At 44.7% G+C, this 19,711-nt stretch overlaps 1 protein-coding gene across 22 annotated transcripts in view; it reads right to left on the reverse strand.

The window, feature by feature from the left end:
• Msp300 (Muscle-specific protein 300 kDa) overlaps positions 1-19,711 on the reverse strand; it is a 108,991-nt gene that overhangs the window by 21,142 nt on the left and 68,138 nt on the right. For 2 of the 22 annotated variants that reach the window (XM_070999593.1, XM_070999591.1), the window contains exon 1: positions 1,102-19,685. The exons of 19 other annotated variants lie outside the window; for them this stretch is intronic. In XM_070999593.1, the coding sequence (XP_070855694.1) occupies positions 1,102-19,473 (18,372 nt within the window). In that variant the 5' untranslated portion in view covers positions 19,474-19,685. Of the gene's footprint in view, positions 1-1,101; positions 19,686-19,711 lie in introns of those variants that run through there. One more of the 22 variants, XM_070999592.1, reaches the window with a different exon arrangement.

A 19,711-nucleotide genomic window follows, 5' to 3' on the forward strand; every position in this document is an offset into this window, starting at 1 on the left:
GTTTTTTTACCTATTCCTATTGAACTACACACACATTGGCACTAACAAACATTAAGATTTTTGAAATTCTTCTTCGGGATTCGCAGTCAAACCCAACGCGTACATTGCACATTGCAGACTAAAACTTGTAAAATAAACGGGAGACTATTTTCGAGCAAGTAAGACGGCCTGCACCGCATGGATCGGATCGTATCGGATCCGTTGGGTTGGGTATTTATAGCAATGGCAGGGAGGAATATGCTCTGCGCGCAAATTCTTGATAGCAGGGCGGTAGGCAAGGCAATGAACTCATATATATACGTGCGGTACACATAATGGACAGTTTTTCTGCATTTGGGAACTCGGTAATTGCGTGCACACACACTTTTGTGCGGCACTGTGTGTGGGGCAGGAAAAGTGCTCGATATGCGTGATCTTGTGTGCTTGTGTCTTGTGCTCTGGTGTGCGAAAAATCTGCGAAGAAAACTACGTATACGATTGGGGGATATATGGATATAAATCAGCTCAGTATTAAAACGTGCAAGTTGGTTAATATAGATTTTATTATTATTAGGTACTACCATTAGTAGTCTAGATTACTGGGCTTTTACAAAGGTTAATATCAATTAGTAGAAGGAACTTGAGTACATCAAATCTACAAATTTCTTTACGTCTAAGTCTAAGTTAGTTGCTTTTATAAAGGTATATAGTAAATTGTTTTTCTTTTAAGTATACAAACTCAAAACATAAGCCTACTGGATGCGTTTAGCAAAACAACACATACAATACAGAAATAATAAAAATGAATAACTTAGGTAGAACATAAAAGATCAAACATGTTTTCAATAATTTAAGTTACGTTAGTAGTTAGGCAATTGCATTATTGGGTTGTTGTTATTGTGGACAAGGCCCAGACCAACTTTAGGGTGGGCAATTTCCCGGGCCTTTTGCTGCTGCAGCATCTTGCAACATATTGCCGCAGTAGCATGTGTTGGCCGGGACCTGGCCACAACAGCAACACGAACGATTGCCGTATAAAAGCCATGAACAAATACCGAAACCACACAGAAAAGCTGCAAAAATTAGAATTATGAATAAACGAAGGCTCAATGTGATGTTCACCTTCTGGCGTTGTTGTTGCAGATCATTGCTGCTTGTGGTTGCTGTTGTCGTTGTGGTGCTAGTTGTAGATGGCGTTTCAATTGTGGTTGTTGTCGTTACGGTTGTGGTTGTTGTCGTGGTGCGCTTTGTAACACCCACATTTTCTTCCCCGCTGCTAGTTGTTGTCGTTTCGGTGTGTGTTGCCGCTGGTGGTGGTGTTGCTGCTGCTGCTGGTGTTGCTGCTGCTGAATCTGCCGGTGTTGCATGTGCAACCACAGGCTGGACGGCAGCAACATCTGATGTTGTCTCCGCTGGTGTTGTTGTCCTTAGCTTATCGACTACGGCCGTTGCAACCGGCAATAAAGCACTGGTTGCTGCCAGCGCTGCTGCATGTGTTGCTGTTGCTGCTGCGTTCGCCTTGGCGGACAGCGTGTGAGTTGTGGCGCTTGCCAATTGGATTAGTGCGTTTGCAACGTTAAGGGGACTAGTACTTGTACTGGGGCTGGTTTCAGGGGCAGAGACGGGTTCGGGGACGGGGATGGGACTTGTGGTTTTAGTTTCGGTTAGTACAGATTCAACAACAACCGATGGTGATACACTTTCTACTTTAACCTGAGGCTGTTCGGCTTCTAGAGCCAGATAAGTACTTTCGTCACGCCAATGACCCACACCACCCGGCAGATCGGTGGACCTATACTCCGACGAACAGCTACGGTTCTGACCATACTGGGCATCGTGCTCGGGTGTGGGGGTCACATTACCACTACTACCACTACCAGGATCCTTGTCGTTCGGTTTATCATCGTCGTCGTTCGGCTTGCGAATTTCTGGCACAGTCGGTTTACCCCCCTCGTCGTCATCGTCGTCGTCTTCGTCATCATCGTCACTGTCATGGTCGTCTTTGTCTGGTAGCTGAGGGACCCCTTCTGGTTTCTTGATATCACCATCGGGTTGATCCTCCTTCTTGTCTTTGTCGAGTTCCGCTTCGCTACTGGCAACATCAGCACGTTTCAGTTTGTCGAACAAGTCGTCGCCCAAATCTGCATCGACACTGGCTAACTGCCAGTCGTCCAGGTGCAGATTCAGACGCAACTGGTCGAGATTGCCAAGCGGTGAGGCAGCCAGTGGTTCGGCGGTAGGAATGATTGGTAATGACGATGCTTCTGGTTCAGTCTTTTCTACAACGCGATCCGTAATCGTGGTTGTCACTACAGTTTCTGTAATGCTGTCAGTCTTTTGCTTATCGTCTTGAGTTTCCTGAGCTTTCGTCTTGTCTGTGGGTGTCCTGGGCAGCAATGCGTAAGCATCTGCTGCTGTTTGTCTATAGTGATTGATAAGTTTGACGAAATCGTCCTGGCTGAGGTGCCAGAACAGTTCACTGGGTTGCGTAGGGGGCTGAGTTTGTTCAAGGGCGATAGGTTCTTTAACTAGGGGCTCAATAGAAGATTCTACAATTGGTTTTTCCTCAGGAATTTCTACTACCTTGACTTCCTCCTCTACAGGGACTTTTTCTACAATAACCTCAGCTGCTTTTTCGAGTGTGAGCAACTGGCTAATTGTGTCAACATCTATACGAGTCTTGGTCTGATCAAGATAAAGATTAAAAGCAAGGATTTCGGAATTAATTTGGGGTATCGCTTCAGGTTCAATTATCACATAATCTTCTATAGAAGGACCTTCATCTTTCGGTTCTATTGTAGCAGGTTCCTCCGTTAAGTTTACTAACTGTAATTGTTGATATTGTCCGTGCAACAAATCGTATTGGGGATGTAATTTAAATCCTTCGCGATATAGATTCTCGAACAGGTTTTCAGGATTGATTGATTCAATTTGTACGGTCGGTTCAGTTTCCAAGACCAACTCATTTTTATGACTGGTAACCACAGTGGACACATATGATGTGGCTTGCGAGTTATCCTCCACAATGGGAACATCCTTATGTGTGGTCACTGTTGTTGTCACATATGTTGTTGTCGTCGTTGTTACGTTCTCCGATTCTACCACATTATCCAGGGCCTTTGGCTCCTGGAAGTCGGTTGTTTTGCTCACAACAACAGTAGACCAATCAGGTGTCTTTTCAGTTACCTTCTTTTCTTCTAGTGCTGGGAAGACAGTTGCCTCGGTTTGAACAATTGCTGACCATGTTGTAGGCTGATCTGTAGGTGACTTTACGGAAACTTCCTCAACAACTTCATCGCTGGGAATAGTAATTTTAATGGGTTCCCTTTCTTCTGGTTCTGTCTCGGTTGTCTCAACTGTTGTTGTGGTAGGTTTCTGACCCGGTTTGAGTGTAGCTGACCAGTAGGACGTTTCACATATGAACGCATCATCTACACCCGTAGTGGCTGGAGAGTCCGAAAGAACTCCGAAAGGAGCCAAAGGCGTATTTCCCGTTGTAGTATTCACAGTCTCAGTTATTATGTTAATAGTTTCGACTGGCTTCTGAACCACTTCAACTACTTCTGCAGCCTCAGTAACATTTTCAAACGGTGCCAGGGGAGTACTTATTAGTACTGGTTGGTCTTGCTTTTGAACATCGTTAACGGTCTCAATAACAGTTTTAACCTTTACGAGTTCAGTTTCCTCAGTATCTAATACGTTCTTAAGTGGTGCCAAAGGTGTCTTTTGCTCAATTTCTTCATCATCAGAAAAGTTCATAGGTTCATCCAAAACATCCATCCAGGAACTCGATGAGTCGTCCACGGGCAGACCTGCATATGCTGGTTTCTTTGGCTCTTCGGGTTTCTTCTCCGGTTCATTGGCGCTCTTGGGCTCCTCAGGAAGAGCAGGGTCGCTGCTCGTCTCAGTAGTGACAATGGTTGTTGTAACTGTTGTAATTGTTTTGGATTCATCCACGATCGGAGCAGCAACAACTGGCTCAGACTCCACCACTTTTTCGACTAGAGTAACTTCCTTTTGCGGATCAGGAACTGGTTCTTCCTCATCATAGAAGTTCATGGGCTCGTCCAAAACATCCATCCACGAGCTGGAAGAGTCATCCACGGGTAAACCTGCATATGCTGGTTTCTTTGGCTCCTCAGGTTTCTTCTCCGGTTCATCAGTTATCCTGGACTCCTCAGGGAGAGTAGTTTCGCTAATAGATTCAGTAGTAACAACTGTGGTGGTAACTGTTGTAATGGTCTTGGATTCATCTTCAAGAATTGGTTGAACCTCCACAACTTTTTCGACGAGCGTAACTTCCCTTTGCGGCTCAGGAACTGATTCTTCCTCATCATCAGAGAAGTTCATGGGTTCGTCCAAAACATCCATCCACGAGCTGGAAGAGTCATCTACGGGCAGACCTGCATATGCTGGTTTTGTTGGCTCTTCAAGTTTCTTATACTCCTCGGGAACAGAAGTTTCCCTGGTAGTTTCAGTGGATATTGTCTTAGTTGTAACTGTTGTGATCGTCTTAGTTTCATCTACAACATTAGCTTCCTCAGTTGGCTCAGGTTCGGTAACTATTTCGGCAAAAGTGATATCCTTTTGTGGCTCAGAAACTGGTTGATCTTCAATGAGCGATTCGATTACAGTTGGGGCTGTAGACATTTTGGATTCGTCAACAGACTCTTCAAAGGATTCAGACTCTTCAACAACTCCAAATGGAGCAAGAGGAGTTTTAATTTCCGCTGAAGTTTGAGTAACGGCAACTTCTTCAACTGTAATGGAACTAGTCTCTGGAACTATTTCAAATTTAGTGTCATGAGAAATGTCAATAAATGGAGCCAAAGGAGTTTGCTTCTCACTTTCCACCTCGTGAGTCTCAACTTGCTTTTTCTCCTTTTGAACAGGCAGGGGAGCAATCGCTTCATGACTATATTTTTCCGCGTTTATGAAATCAACAACATCAGTCGGTGATTTACGCTTCGACTTTTGCTTCGTTTTTTTAATCTTCTGTTCCGTCGTTCCTAAATTGATGGGAATGGTTACTGTGTGCTCTTTTGTCAAGTTCCTGACATCTTCAACCAAAGTGTTCTTGGTTTCAACTTGAAGGGGACGAATTTGTTGAGCTGGTTCTGGTACGTTATGTGCGGCTATAGCAGCCCATGACATTCCAGAGGTGTATGGGGATGGAGCAGGAGATGGAGACCGAGACGGTTTCCTAACCGGTACATTCGCATTTCTTTCATCTACAAATGGCTTGGTTTCCTTAGGAGGCTCAACATTCTGAAGTGCTTCTGCTGGCTTTTGAATGGGTGTTGTATGTGACTTATTTTTTGGTTTTTTCGATTTCTTCTTTTGTGGTTTTTCGTCAAGATTAGAAATCTGCGAAAGTTGCGAGCGAGAACGTGAGCGATTTCTCTTCTTTGAAGTAATTTCTAGGAATCCTTGATCAATATCTGGCTGCAGTTGAGTTTCATTAATTATTTCGGTGATTTTTATTGTTGGTTTATCGCTGATTCGTGAACGTCTTTCTTGTTTTGGTTCCTGTGGTTTAGTTTTTACGGCAGTTGTTTCTTCCTGATACCAAGACTCTGCTGTATCGCCTTCATCCTCATCTATTAGGTCTTTCCAGGACAACTGGGTGGGTTTCCCAAGATAGTCTTCTGTTTTCGTTTCTTCAATCGGGGGAATAATGGGATCGGGGAACTCCAAAAGAACTTCATGTGCCTGCTCTTCCGGGGCCAGCTGGTCTTGACCACGTACGTTTTGTTCGCTCACTTCATTCTGATACTTTATGTTTGTATTGTTGGAGAAACCAGACTTCTTAACAACTTCGGCGTAGGTCTCTGATGATGACCATACAGATGGTCTTGACGGTGCCGGCAATTGGATGTTAAACTCGGGCGATGAAGACCCAGAAATGCCTTCAGCTTCAGAAAGCGCTTCGTGAGCAACGGCAGTTTCTATTATTTGTTTTTCAGCAGGAGTCTTAGTTTGAGGTAATTTCTTCTCCTTCTTCGGCTTTTGTTTCTTTTCAGCAATGTGAACAGGCAGCTCCCGGTCTTGAGAAGTGAAGTCTTGACCATCTTGAGGTCTCAAGATCACATCGACAGGTTCAGTAACACGGGATTCGGTAAACGTTGGAGTCAAATCGATATTATGAGAAACTATTGACGACCATGACAGAGTTTGTGTTGGTAATGGTTTAGGAACTGATTTAGATTCTCTTTCTTTAGTCACAGAAACTGTTTCTACTATTGGCTGTTGAATGGGTTGCACTATTTTCTTCTCCTTCTTTGGTTTCTGTTTTTTAGTTTTATCATTCAAAACTGTTGAGAAAATTTGCTCCTGGACGATGAAGTCCTGTGTATCCTGAGTTTTTCTTGAGGTTGACGTTTCTGTTTCGTTCATTTCTTTAGAGACAATTGATGACCAAGACAAAATTTGGGATGAAACTGTATCGGTTTGAGGATATTCAGGTGTATTTACGGGTACAATTTCCAGAGAATTATCTATTTCTACAGTATCTTCAGCGTTTGTCTTGTTTTGCTCTAAAACTTTAACAATGGGTGTATTGTCGGCTTCAACAACATGTTTCGACTCAGTGGGGAGCTCTTGAATAAGATCGACCTTAGGTTTCTTTTCCTTCTTAGCCTTTAGCTTTTTAGGCTTTTCTTCTGCAGGTTTATGATCCTTAGGTTCGTCGGCGATGTGAGTCTCGGTTACGTGTGTAGTGACTTCAGTTGTTTGCGAAACAATTGATGACCAGGACAAAGGCTGTGATGGTGCGACATCAGATGGTTCCGACTTTGGCTCACGAGTGACAACAACAGGTTCTTCAACAATGGTCACTTCAAGAATGGGTTCAACAACAGGTTCCGCAATGCCTGACTCAATGACGGCCTCCGGAACGGGATCCACCTTAGGTTTCTTTTCCTTCTTAGCCTTTTGTTTTTTAAGCTTTTCTTCTGTAGGTTTTAGATCCTTAGATCCATCGCCGATGTCCGTTTCGGTTACGTGTGTAGTAATCACTTCCGTTTTTTGAGAAACGATTGACGACCAGGACAAAGGTTGTGATGGCGCGAAATCAGCAGGTACTGGCAGAGGCTCAGGAGTTACTTCTTCAACGTCAGTGGTTACCTCAGCCACAGGTTCTTCAACAACTTGATCTTCAACGGTGGTCACTTCAACAATGGGTTCAACAACAGGTTCAGGAATGACTGACTCAGCGACGGGCTCTTGAACAGGATCCACCTTAGGCTTCTTTTCCTTCCTAGCCTTTTGCTTTTTAGGTTTTTCTTCTGCAGGTTTCTGATCCTTAGGTTCGTCGGCGATGTGAGTTTCGGTTTCATGTGTAGTGAATTCCGCTGTTTGCGAAACTATTGATGACCAGGACAGAGGCTGTGATGGTCCGACTTCAGCCGGAGCCGGCATAGGCTCATGAGATACTTCTTCGACGACAGTGGTTACATCAGCAACAGGTACATCAACAACGGGTTCCACAACAGGTTCTTCAACAACGATCACTTCAACAGTGGGTTCAACAGCAGGTTTCGGAATGACTGACGCAGCTGCAGGCTCTTGAACAGGATCCACCATAGTCCTCTTTTCCTTCTTAGCCTTTTGCTTTTTACGTTTTTCTTCTGCAGGTTTCTGATCCTTAGGTTCATCGGCGATGTGAGTCTCGGTTACGTGTGTAGTGACTTCAGTTGTTTGCGAAACAATTGATGACCAGGACAAAGGCTGTGATGGTGCGACATCAGCAGGAGCCGGCATAGGCTCATGAGATACTTCTTCCTCGACAGTGGTCACCTCAGCAACAGGTACTTCAACAATGGGTTCAACAACAGGTTCTTCAACAATAGTCACTTCAACGATGGGTTTAACAGCAGGCTCCCGAATGACTGACTTTGCGACGGGCTCTTGAACAGGATCCACCTTAGGTTTCTTTTCCTTCTTATCCTTTTGTTTTTTAGGGTTTTCTTCTGTAGTTTTCTGATCCTTAGGTTCGTCGGCGATGTTATTCCCGGTCATGTGTGTTGTTTGAGAAACGATAGACGACCAGGACAAAGGTTGTGATGGCGCGACATCAGCAGGTTCCGGCATAGGCTCAGGAGTTACTTCCACGACAGTGTTTACCTCCGCCACAGGTTCTTCAACAACTTGTTCTTCAACAGTGGTCACTTCAACAATGGGTTCAACAACAGGTTCCGGAATGACTGACTCAGCGACGGGCTCTTGAACAAGATTCCCCTTAGGCTTCTTTTCTATTTTAGACTTTTGCTTTTTAGGTTTTTCTTCTGTAGGTTTCTTGTCCTTAGGTTCGTCGGCGATGTTAGTCTCGGTAATGTATGTAGTTACTTCCGTTGCTTGCGAAACGATCGACGACCAGGACAAGGGTTGTGAAGGGGCGACTTCAGCTGGTTCCATCTGTGGATCGGGAATGACATCTTGTACGGTAGTGGTCACGTCAACCACAGGTTCATCAATAATGGTCAGTTCAAGAATGGGTTCAACAATAGGTTCCGGATTGACTGACTCTGCGACTGGCTCTGGGAGCGGATCCACCTTAAGTTTCTTTTCCTTCTTAGCCTTTTGTTTTTTGGGCTTCTCTTCTGTAGGTTTCAGATTCTTAGGTTCATCGCTGATGTAGGTTTCGGTTACGTCTGTAGTTACTTCAGTTGTTTGCGAAACGATAGACGACCAGGACAAAGGTTGTGATGGCGTGAAAACAGCAGGTTCCGACTGTGGCTGAGGAGTTACTTCTTTCGAGACAGAAGTCACCTTAGCCACATGTTCTTCAACAACTGGTTCCTTAACAGTGGTCACGTCAACAATGGGTTCAACAGCAGGCTCCGGAATGACTGACTCAGCGGCGGGCTCTTGAGCAGGATCTACCTTAGGCTTCTTTTCCTTCTTAGTCATTTCTTTTTTAGGCTTTTCTTCTGCTAGTTTTTGCTCCTTAGGTTCATCGGCGATGTGAGTCTCGATTACGTGTGTAGTGACTTCCGTTGTTTTCGAAACGATCGACGACCAGGACAAAGGTTCTGATGGTGCGACATCAGCAGGTTCTGACAGAGGTTCAGGAGTTACTTCTTCCGCGACAGTGGTCACCTTAGCAACAGGTTCTTCAACAATGGTCACTTCAACAGTGGTTTCAACAACAGGTTCCGGAATGACTGGCTCAGCGACGGGCTCTTGAACAGGATCCACCTTAGACTTCTTTTCCTTCTTACCCTTTTGCTTTATAGGTTTTCCTTCTGCGGGTTTCTGATCTTTAAGTTCGTCGGCGATGTGAGTGTCGGTTACGAGTGTAGTGACTTCCTCTGTTTGAGAAACGATCGACGACCAAGACAAAGGTTGCGATGGTGCGAAACTAGCAGATTTAGGCTGTGGCCCAGGTGATACTTCTTTTACGACAGGCATAGGTTCTTCAACAACTGGTTCTGCAGCAATGGTAACTTCAACAATGGGTTCAACAACAGGGTCAGGAATGACTGACTCAGCAACGGGCTCTTGAACAGGATCTAACTTAGGCTTCTTTTCCTCCTTAGCCATTTTCTTTTTAGGTTTTTCTTTCGTAGGTTTCTGATCCTTAGCTTCGTCGCCGATGTAAGTCTCGGTTACGCGCGTAGTTAGTTCCGTTGTTTGAGACACGATTGACGACCAGGACATAGGTTGTGATGGGGCGACTTCAGCTGGTTCCGGCAGTTGCTCGGGAATGACTTCTTTTACGATAGTGGTCACCTCAACCACAGGTTCTTCAACAATGTTCACTTTAACAATGGGTTCAACAACAGGTTCCGGATTGACTGACTCAGCGACGGGCTCTCTAACGGGATCCACCTTTGGCTTCTTTTCCTTCCTAGCCTTTTGCTTTTTATGTTTTTCTTCTGTAGGCTGCTGACCCTTAGGTTCGTCGCCGATGTGAGTCTCGTGTGTAGTGACTTCCGTTGTTTGCGAAACGATTGACGACCAGGACAAAGGCTGTGATGGTGCGTCATCAGCAGAATCCGGCAGAGGCTCAGGAGTTACTTCTTCCACGACAGTGGTCACTTCAGCAACAGGTTCTTTAACAGTGGGTTTAACAACAGGTGGTTCAACAATGGTCACTTCAACAGTGGGTTCGACAACGGGTTCCGGAATGATTGTCTCAGCAACGGGCTCCTGAACAGGATCAACCTTAGGCTTCTTTTCCTTCTTAGTCTTTTGCTTTTTAGGTTTTTCTTCTGTAGGTTTCTGATTCTTAGGTTCGTCGCCGAAGATAATCTCGGTTATGTGTTTAGTGACTTCCGTTGTTTGAGAAACGATAGACGACCAGGACAAAGGTTGTGATGGCGCGAAATCGGCAGGCTCCGGCAGACGCTCAGGGGTTACTTCTTCCACGACAGTGGTTACCTCAGCCACAGGTTCTTCAACAACGTGTTCTTTAACAGTGATCACTTCATCAATGGATTCAACAACAGGTTCCGGAATGACTGACTCAGAGACGGGCTCTTGAACAGGATCCATCTTAGTCTTCTTTTCCTTCTTAGCCTTTTGCTTTTTAGGTTTTTCTTCTGCAGGTTTCTGATCCTTAGGTTCGTCGGCGATGTGAGTCCCGGTTACGTGTGTAGTAAATGTTGTTTGAGACACGATCGACGACCAGGTCGAAGGTTGTGATGGTGCGAAATCAGCAGGTTCCTGCTCTAGTTCCGGAGTGACTTCATTTACTATAGAGGTGACCTCAACCACAGGATTTTCAACAATTGGTTCAACAACAGGCTCCGGGATGACAGACTTGACTACGGATTCTTGTACAGGATCCACCTTAGATTTACTTTCTTCCCTAACCTTCTGCTTTTTAGACTTGTCTGCGGAGTTAGTGGGAACATTGCTTATTGAGGAAGGTAAGAAATCGTCCTGGGAAACAATTGACGACCAAGACAGTGGCTGCTTTGGCTGAGAAACAACTGACGACCACAAAAGGGCTTGCGATGGCAAAAGTTCCTCTGAAATGTCGGTTCCCAACTGTGTATTAGCTTCGTCAGAAGTTCTGTGGATCGAATAAATTTCTTGTACTGGGGTCACTTCAATTTCACGTTCCTCCTTGGCCAGTTTTTTGTCTTTTTTCAACTTTTGCTTCTTAGGTTTGCCATTAACAGCAGTTGAAAAAGTTTGTTCTTGACTGATAAAGTCTTGCACTGCGGTAGACTCATCTGGTTTTTCAGACACTCTGGTTTTTGTAATTGTGGGAGTTACGTCTACTGTTTGGGAGACGATGGATGACCATGACAAGGGATTAATGGCCAAATTTTCAACATCTGATTGCAACTCTGGTTTTTCTTCTGTCATAAGATCTTTTCCAATAACAGATATCTTTGCAACCGGCTGTATTTTATTCTCAAGCACTTCGACATTAGATTCCGTTTTAGTGCACTTCTTTTCCTTCTTTGACTTTTGTTTCTTAGTTTTTTCAATCACTATGGAAGTTTTTTCTTGGGAAATGAACTCTTGAATGTCTTGCGATTGCGGTTGCTTTGAATGAATTTCTACAGCTGTTTCATCGTGGTCATCGGACTGAGTTATTTTCAGTAAGGGTTCCTGAACACCTTGTCGAACAATCGAAGACCATAAAGTGCTACCGATAACAGGTACATTGGCTTCAGCGTTATCACTCAAATCGTCATCGACCATTGCTGACCAAGAGGTTGCAATTTCATCCTTCGGTGATTCCGTTTCAGTTGGTTTTACTTCGTCTTTAGGAGTCAAATTTGTTATAACTGTAGGTTTTTTCGACTTTTCTTTCTTTGCTTTTATCTTCTTCGGAATTTCTGGAGTTTTGACAGGTTCATTTGTTGATTGGCTTTGAACTGGTTTGGGATCAGATGGGATTTCTACATTTTTCTGTTCCAAATTTATGAAATCAACAGTGTGCCTCAAAACATCGGCATATGATGAATGCAATTCCCACATATTTGTAGGTTTTGGATTCTTAAGATCATTGACTTCCGAGGAGTTGGAAACATTGCTAGCTGACTCAGTGGTAACAATGGTGGTCGTAGTTATTGTTTTAGTTTCATCCACAAGCGGAGTTTCAACAATTGGTTCAGGACTGACCACTACTTCAACAAATGTTACATCCTTTTGTGGTTTAGAAAGTGGTTCTTCAGTTTTCTTCGGTTCTTTAGGAAGAGCAATTTGGCTGTCAGCCTTAAAAGCTTCAATTGTGGTGGTAGCTGTTGTAACGGTCTTGGTTTCATCCACAATCGGATCTTCAACAGTTCTCCCCGACTCCACAACTTCGTCGACGTGCGTAACTTCCTTTTGCGGTTCAGGAACTGGTTCTTCCTCAACATCAGAGAAGTTCATGGGTTCGTCCAAGACATCCATCCACGAGCTGGAAGAGTCATCTACGGGCAGACCAGCATATGCTGGTTTCTTTGGCTCCTCGGGTTTCTTCTCCGGCTCAGCAGTTATCCTGGGCTCCTCAGGGAGAGTAGTTTCACTAGTAGACTCAGTAGTAACCACTGTGGTGGTAACTGTTGTAATGGTCTTGGATTCATCTTCAAGAATTGGTTGAACCTCCACAACTTTTTCGACGAGCGTAACTTCTCTTTGCGGCTCAGGAACTGATTCATCCGCATCATCAGAGAAGTTCATGGGTTCGTCCAAAACATCCATCCACGAGCTTGAAGAGTCATCTACGGGCAGACCTGCATATGCTGGTTTCTTTGGCTCCTCGGATTTTACCGGTTCAGCATTTTGCTTGAGCTCCTCGGCAGTTTCGGTGGTAGATTCAGTAGTGACTGTTGTGGTGGTGATTGTTGTAAATGTATTGATTTCATCCACAGCCGAAGTTTCAACAATGGGCTCAGGCTTGACAATTTCTTCGACGACTGTAACTGTCTCTTGTTGCTCAGGAGCTGGTTCTCCAATTGGCTCAGGCTTAGAAACTTCTTCGATGAGCGTAATTTCCTTTTCAGACGTTGGAACTGGTTCTTCCTCATCATCAGAGAAGTTCATGGGTTCGTCCAAAACATCCATCCACGAGCTGGAAGAATCATCCACGGGCAGACCTGCATATGCTGGTTTCTTTGGCTCCTCGGATTTTACTGGCTCCGCAGTTTGCTTGGGCTCCTCGGCAAAAGCAGTTTCGGTGGTAGACTCAGTAGTTACTGTTGTGGTGGTGATTGTTGTAAAGGTATTGGTTTCATCCACAGCCGAAGTTTCAACAATGGGCTCAGGCTTGACAATTTCTTCGACGAGTGTAACTGTCTCTTGTTGCTCAGGAGCTGGTTCTCCAATTAGCTCAGGCTTAGAAAATGCATCGATGAGCGTAGTTTCCTTTTCAGGCGTGGGAACTGGTTCTTCCTCAACATCAGAGAAGTTTATGGGTTCGTCCAAGACATCCATCCACGAGCTGGAAGAGTCATCTACTGGCAGACCTGCATATGCTGGTTTCTTTGGCTCCTCGGGTTTCTTCTCCGGCTCATCACTTTTCTTGGGCTCCTCAGGGAGAGCAGTTTCACTAGTAGACTCGGTAGTAACAACTGTGGTGGTAACTGTTGTAATGGTCTTGGATTCATCTTCAAGAACTGGTTGAACCTCCACAACTTTTTCGACGAGCGTAACTTCTCTTTGCGGCTCAGGAACTGATTCTTCCTCATCATCAGAGAAGTTCATGGGTTCGTCCAAAACATCCATCCACGAGCTGGAAGAGTCATCTACTGGCAGACCTGCATATGCTGGTTTCTTTGGCTCCTCGGGTTTCTTCTCCGGCTCATCACTTTTCTCCTCAGGGAGAGCAGTTTCACTAGTAGACTCGGTAGTAACAACTGTGGTGGTAACTGTTGTAATGGTCTTGGATTCATCTTCAAGAACTGGTTGAACCTCCACAACTTTTTCGACGAGCGTAACTTCTCTTTGCGGCTCAGGAACTGATTCTTCCTCATCATCAGAGAAGTTCATGGGTTCGTCCAAAACATCCATCCACGAGCTGGAAGAGTCATCTACTGGCAGACCTGCATATGCTGGTTTCTTTGGCTCCTCGGGTTTCTTCTCCGGCTCAACAGTTTTCTTGGGCTCCTCAGGGAGAGCAGTTTCACTAGTAGACTCGGTAGTAACAACTGTGGTGGTAACTGTTGTAATGGTCTTGGATTCATCTTCAAGAATTGGTTGAACCTCCACAACTTTTTCGACGAGCGTAACTTCTCTTTGCGGCTCAGGAACTGATTCATCCGCATCATCAGAGAAGTTCATGGGTTCGTCCAAAACATCCATCCACGAGCTTGAAGAGTCATCTACGGGCAGACCTGCATATGCTGGTTTCTTTGGCTCCTCGGGTATCTTCTCCGGCTCATCAGTTTTCTTGGGCTCCTCAGGGAGAGCAGTTTCACTAGTAGACTCGGTAGTAACAACTGTGGTAGTAACTGTTGTAATGGTCTTGGATTCATCTTCAAGAATTGGTTGAACCTCCTTAACTTTTTCGACGAGCGTAACTTCCCTTTGCGGCTCAGGAACTGATTCTTCCTCATCATCAGAGAAGTTCATGGGTTCGTCCAAAACATCCATCCACGAGCTGGAAGAGTCATCTACGGGCAGACCAGCATATGCTGGTTTCTTTGGCTCCTCGGGTTTCTTCTCCGGCTCATCAGTTTTCTTGGGCTCCTCAGGGAGAGCAGTTTCACTAATAGACTCGGTAGTAACAACTGTGGTGGTAACTGTTGTAATGGTCTTGGATTCGTCTTCAAGAATTGGTTGAACCTCCACAACTTTTTCGACGAGCGTAACTTCCCTTTGCGGCTCAGGAACTGATTCTTCCTCATCATCAGAGAAGTTCATGGGTTCGTCCAAAACATCCATCCACGAGCTGGAAGAGTCATCTACTGGCAGACCTGCATATGCTGGTTTTTTTGGCTCCTCGGGTTTCTTTTCCGGCTTATCAGCTTTCTTGGGCTCCTCAGGGAGAGCAGTTTCACTAGTAGACTCGGTAGTAACAACTGTAGTGGTAACTGTTGTAATAGTCTTGGATTCATCTTCAAGAATTGGTTGAACCTCCACATCTTTTTCGACGAGCGTAACTTCCCTTTGCGGCTCAGAAACTGATTCTGCATATGCTGCTTTCTTCGCCTCCTCAAGTTTCTTCTTCGGTTCATCCGTTTTCCTGTATTCCCCAGGTAGAGAAGTTTCACTGATCAACTCAGAAATTACGGTAGTAGCGGTTAAGGTTGTTGCCGTCTTCGTTTTATCAACGGTTGAAGATTGGACAATTGGCTCAGATATGGTAATTTTTTCGACAACCAAGCTGTCCTTTTGAGGCTTAAAAGCTGTCACTGTCTTGGTTTCTTCGTTGGTTGATTTAATTTCCTGGATGGCTTCAATAATCTTGTTTATATTGGCCTCTTCTCCATTCTCAGGAAGAAGTGGAATCTCTACTTCGTCTTCTATAAGTTCCTTCCACGATTTTTTTTCAACAACGATGTCTTCCGACCCATCGTCAGACATTTCAGCCCATGACCTCTGTGGCTTATTTTCTAGATCTTGCAATGGTTTCTCAAACTTCGTGCTTTTTGGTAGAGTTTCAGCCTTCGGCTTCGTCTTTTCCGTAGGTATTTTTGGAGTTGGTTTAATACTTTCACTTTCAATAAAATCAGTGACTTGATGACTAACTACTGAAGACCAGGAATGAACACTTTCTTTCTGACCTTCCCTGACATCGAGAGGTATAGCACCAACCCTTGTCTTTGCCTGTTTTTCATATCGATCGGATTTGACTTTCTGTTTTGAAGTGTCTTTTTGGTTTGGCTTAACCTCCTTATTAACCTTTGGTGCCAAGTCGGTCATGTGATCAATTTGACGAGCGATTTTAGCCCAAGTAATTGTATTTTCATCTTGAGTTTGTAATACCTCAACCACATCACTATCGTCGGATGTCGACTGAATGATTTTAGGCTCAGGAGTCTCCTCTTTAAGTTTGACGACCTTGTCATTTTGGGGCTTGCTCACGGGTTTCGTAGATTTCCGTTCTTTTCGTGGTTGCACCTCTTCCTTGCGCTCCTCCTTAAGTGCTTCAATTGGCTTCTTACGGGCCGCTATGTCGTCAACCCATTCGCCCGGCTTCTTGACCAAAGATGCCCATGAGAAAGCGTTTCCTGTGTTTTCGATAGGTTTTGCCTCTTCCGCTTCCACTTCCACTTCGTGCTGGGCAACAATTTCTTCCGTTGGCTCACTACTAATTTCAGAATCAGGTTCCAGCACTGGAGTAGGTTTCTTCTTGGACTTCTGTTTTTTCGGCTTTTGTGGTTTATCATTGTCTTTTTTGGTTGGCTCTTTTACGTCAGTTGAAGTTGATACTGCTGTTTTGATATGCGTAACAGTGTTGTCAATCCATTCGCCCGGCCTCTTGACAAGGGAAGCCCAAGAGAATGAGCTACTGCCCTCCACCTTCTCCTTCCTTTCTTGTTCCAGTTTCGTCTCTACTGGTGTTGGTATAGCCGCGATCGGTACAGGAACAGGCTCTGGTTGCTCGTCCTCAGATGTGGTCGAGACTGGTTCAACAATTAATTTCTTTGACTTCTTAGTCTTCTTGGCTTTTGTGGTCTTCTTGGTTTCTTCCTTTTCTTTCTTTCGAGGTTTTTCGTCAACAAGAGCCGCCGTGTGAGTCACTTCTTTCTTAATAACTGTTGTGTCTGACCACTCGCCAGGCCTACGCACAAGAGCTGACCATGTCAAATCGGAGGTGCTTGAGACATCCCTTTCGTCGGAAGATGGTTCCTTAGAACTTTCTGTTGTTGGTTTAGAAAGTTCACTTTCTGTAGTAGACTTTGACTGCTCGCTATCGCTAGTTGACTTAGATTTATCACTTTCAATGCTTGGTGCAGACAGCTCAATACATTTTTCAACTGTCTGCCGTTTTTCGGGCTTCGACTTTTTCTTGCGCTCCTGGGTTTTTGTAGCTGGTATGGGCGGGATTTCTTTTTGAGGCTGTAATTCAGTTGTCGGAACAACATCGCCAGTAACGCCAGAGTTAAGTAACACGTCAGCATAGGATTTTCCGTCTCTGTTCTTGGTCCATACATTCTCCACCTCTTCGACTATTTGTATTGGTTCTGGAACGTATGTTTCCGGTGCAGACTGTACAACAGGGATTTCTTCCTGTGTTTCCACCTTCTTGTTCTGCCGCTTTGACGGCTTGGATTTTTTCTGCTTTGATTGAGGCACAATCGTTTGTTCTGACCTATTCCTTGGAATGAACTCGTTGTAAACTCTTTCATTTGCAAGGAATGTATGCGTTTGATCGGAGTAAGTATGTCTCAAATAAGATGGAGTAAACTCAGGAGCATCCGCTGAAAGGGTTGAAGTGAAGCCTATGTTTCCAGTGTTAGGAATTGTGTCCTCTAAAACGCTGGACCAGGTATCAATTGGTCCCTCAAGAGGTTTCTCCGATTGATGAACGTCCTCTACCAGATTGCCTATTGTCAGAGTTTCCGCAGATGTAGAATCCTTTTCGACAAGAAGGGAATCTTCGGGAAGAGCCTTTTCGGTGGTCGACTCAGTAGTCACTGTTGTGGTCGTGACTGTTGTAATGGTCTTGGTTTTATCCACAACCGAAGTTTCAACAATTGGCTGAGGCTTGACAACTTCTTCGACGAGTGTAACTTCCTCTCGTGGCTTAGGGACTGGTTCAACAATTGGTTCAACAGTTTGCTTGGGCTCCTCGGCAAGAGCAGTTTCGGAGGTAGACTCAGTCTGCTCGGCAAAAGCAGTTTCGGTTGTAGACCCAGTAGTGACTGTTGTAAAGGTCTTAATTTCATCCACAGCCGAAGTTTCAACAATGGGCTCAGGCCTGACAATTTCTTCGACGAGTGTAACTCTCTCTTGTTGCTCAGGAGCTGGTTCTCCAATTGGCTCAGTCTTAGAAACTTCTTCGATGAGCGTAGTTTCCTTTTCAGACGTTGGAACTGGTTCTTCCTCATCATCAGAGAAGTTCATGGGTTCGTCCAAAACATCCATCCACGAGCTGGAAGAATCATCCACGGGCAGACCTGCATATGCTGGTTTCTTTGGCTCCTCGGATTTTACTGGTTCAGCAGTTTGCTTGGGCTCCTCGGCAAAAGCAGTTTCGGTGGTAGACTCAGTAGTTACTGTTGTGGTGGTGATTGTTGTAAAGGTATTGGTTTCATCCACAGCCGAAGTTTTAACAATGGGCTCAGGCTTGACAATTTCTTCGACGACTGTAACTGTCTCTTGTTGCTCAGGAGCTGGTTCTCCAATTGGCTCAGGCTTAGAAACTTCTTCGATGAGCGTAATTTCCTTTTCAGTCGTTGGAACTGGTTCTTCCTCATCATCAGAGAAGTTCATGGGTTCGTCCAAAACATCCATCCACGAGCTGGAAGAATCATCCACGGGTAGACCTGCATATGCTGGTTTCTTTGGCTCCTCGGATTTTACCGGTTCAGCATTTTGCTTGAGCTCCTCGGCAGTTTCGGTGGTAGATTCAGTAGTGACTGTTGTGGTGGTGATTGTTGTAAATGTATTGATTTCATCCACAGCCGAAGTTTCAACAATGGGCCCAGGCTTGACAATTTCTTCGACGAGTGTAACTGCCTTTTGTAGCTCAGGAACTGGTTCAACAATTGGCCCAGGCTTAGAAACTTCTTCGATAAGCGTAGTTTCCTTTTCAGGCGTTGGAACTGGTACTTCTTCATCATCAGAGAAGTTCATGGGTTCATCCAAAACATCCATCCACGAGCTGGAAGAATCATCCACGGGCAGACCTGCATATGCTGGTTTCTTTGGCTCCTCGGATTTTACTGGCTCCGCAGTTTGCTTGGGCTCCTCGGCAAAAGCAGTTTCGGCGGTAGACTCAGTAGTTACTGTTGTGGTGGTGATTGTTGTAAAGGTATTGGTTTCATCCACAGCCGAAGTTTCAACAATGGGCTCAGGCTTGACAATTTCTTCGACGAGTGTAACTGTCTCTTGTTGCTCAGGAGCTGGTTCTCCAATTGGCTCAGGCTTAGAAACTGCATCGATGAGCGTAGTTTCCTTTTCAGGCGTGGGAACTGGTTCTTCCTCATCATCAGAGAAGTTCATGGGTTCGTTAAAAACATTCATCCACGAGCTGGAAGAGTCATCTACGGGCAGACCTGCATATGCTGATTTCTTTGGCTCCTCGGGTTTCTTCTCCGGATCATCAGTTTTCTTGGGCTCCTCAGGGAGAGCAGTTTCGCTAGTACACTCAGTAGTGACTGTTGTGGTGGTGATTGTTGTAATGGTCTTAGTTTTATCCACAACCGAAGTTTCAAGAATGGGCTCAGATGCTTCAGCAACTGATTCCGGCTTAGCTTCTTTAATTTCAACCGTAATATCTTTTTCTTCTTGAGCCTCTGTGGCTTCGAGTATTTTCTGTCTAGTTTCAGCCTTATTAAGTGAAAGTAAGTCAAATTTGGGAACCTCAAAGTTATACATAGCAGGGACATTATCGGTCTGTTGATGTGACACAGAAACCAGTGTTGTTGTTGAACCCATGCCGGTGACAATAGTTTCCTTATTAGTTTCCGTTTCATCGCCAAAGCTTACCGTCTTTGGTGAAGATATAGGTTCAGGTTCGATGACATTTAGTTGTTTGATTTCATTAGCTTTAGAATTGATTATGTGATAATTACCCTCAGCAATATTAAATGTGGATAAATCAAACTTGGGAATTTCAAATACTTTTTCAAAGGGAGAAGGTTTCTCAATATTAGTGATTATACTTAAAGTGCTT

Source organism: Drosophila suzukii, chromosome 2L (assembly GCF_043229965.1).
Source record: "Drosophila suzukii chromosome 2L, CBGP_Dsuzu_IsoJpt1.0, whole genome shotgun sequence".
Taxonomy (NCBI): domain Eukaryota; kingdom Metazoa; phylum Arthropoda; class Insecta; order Diptera; family Drosophilidae; genus Drosophila; species Drosophila suzukii.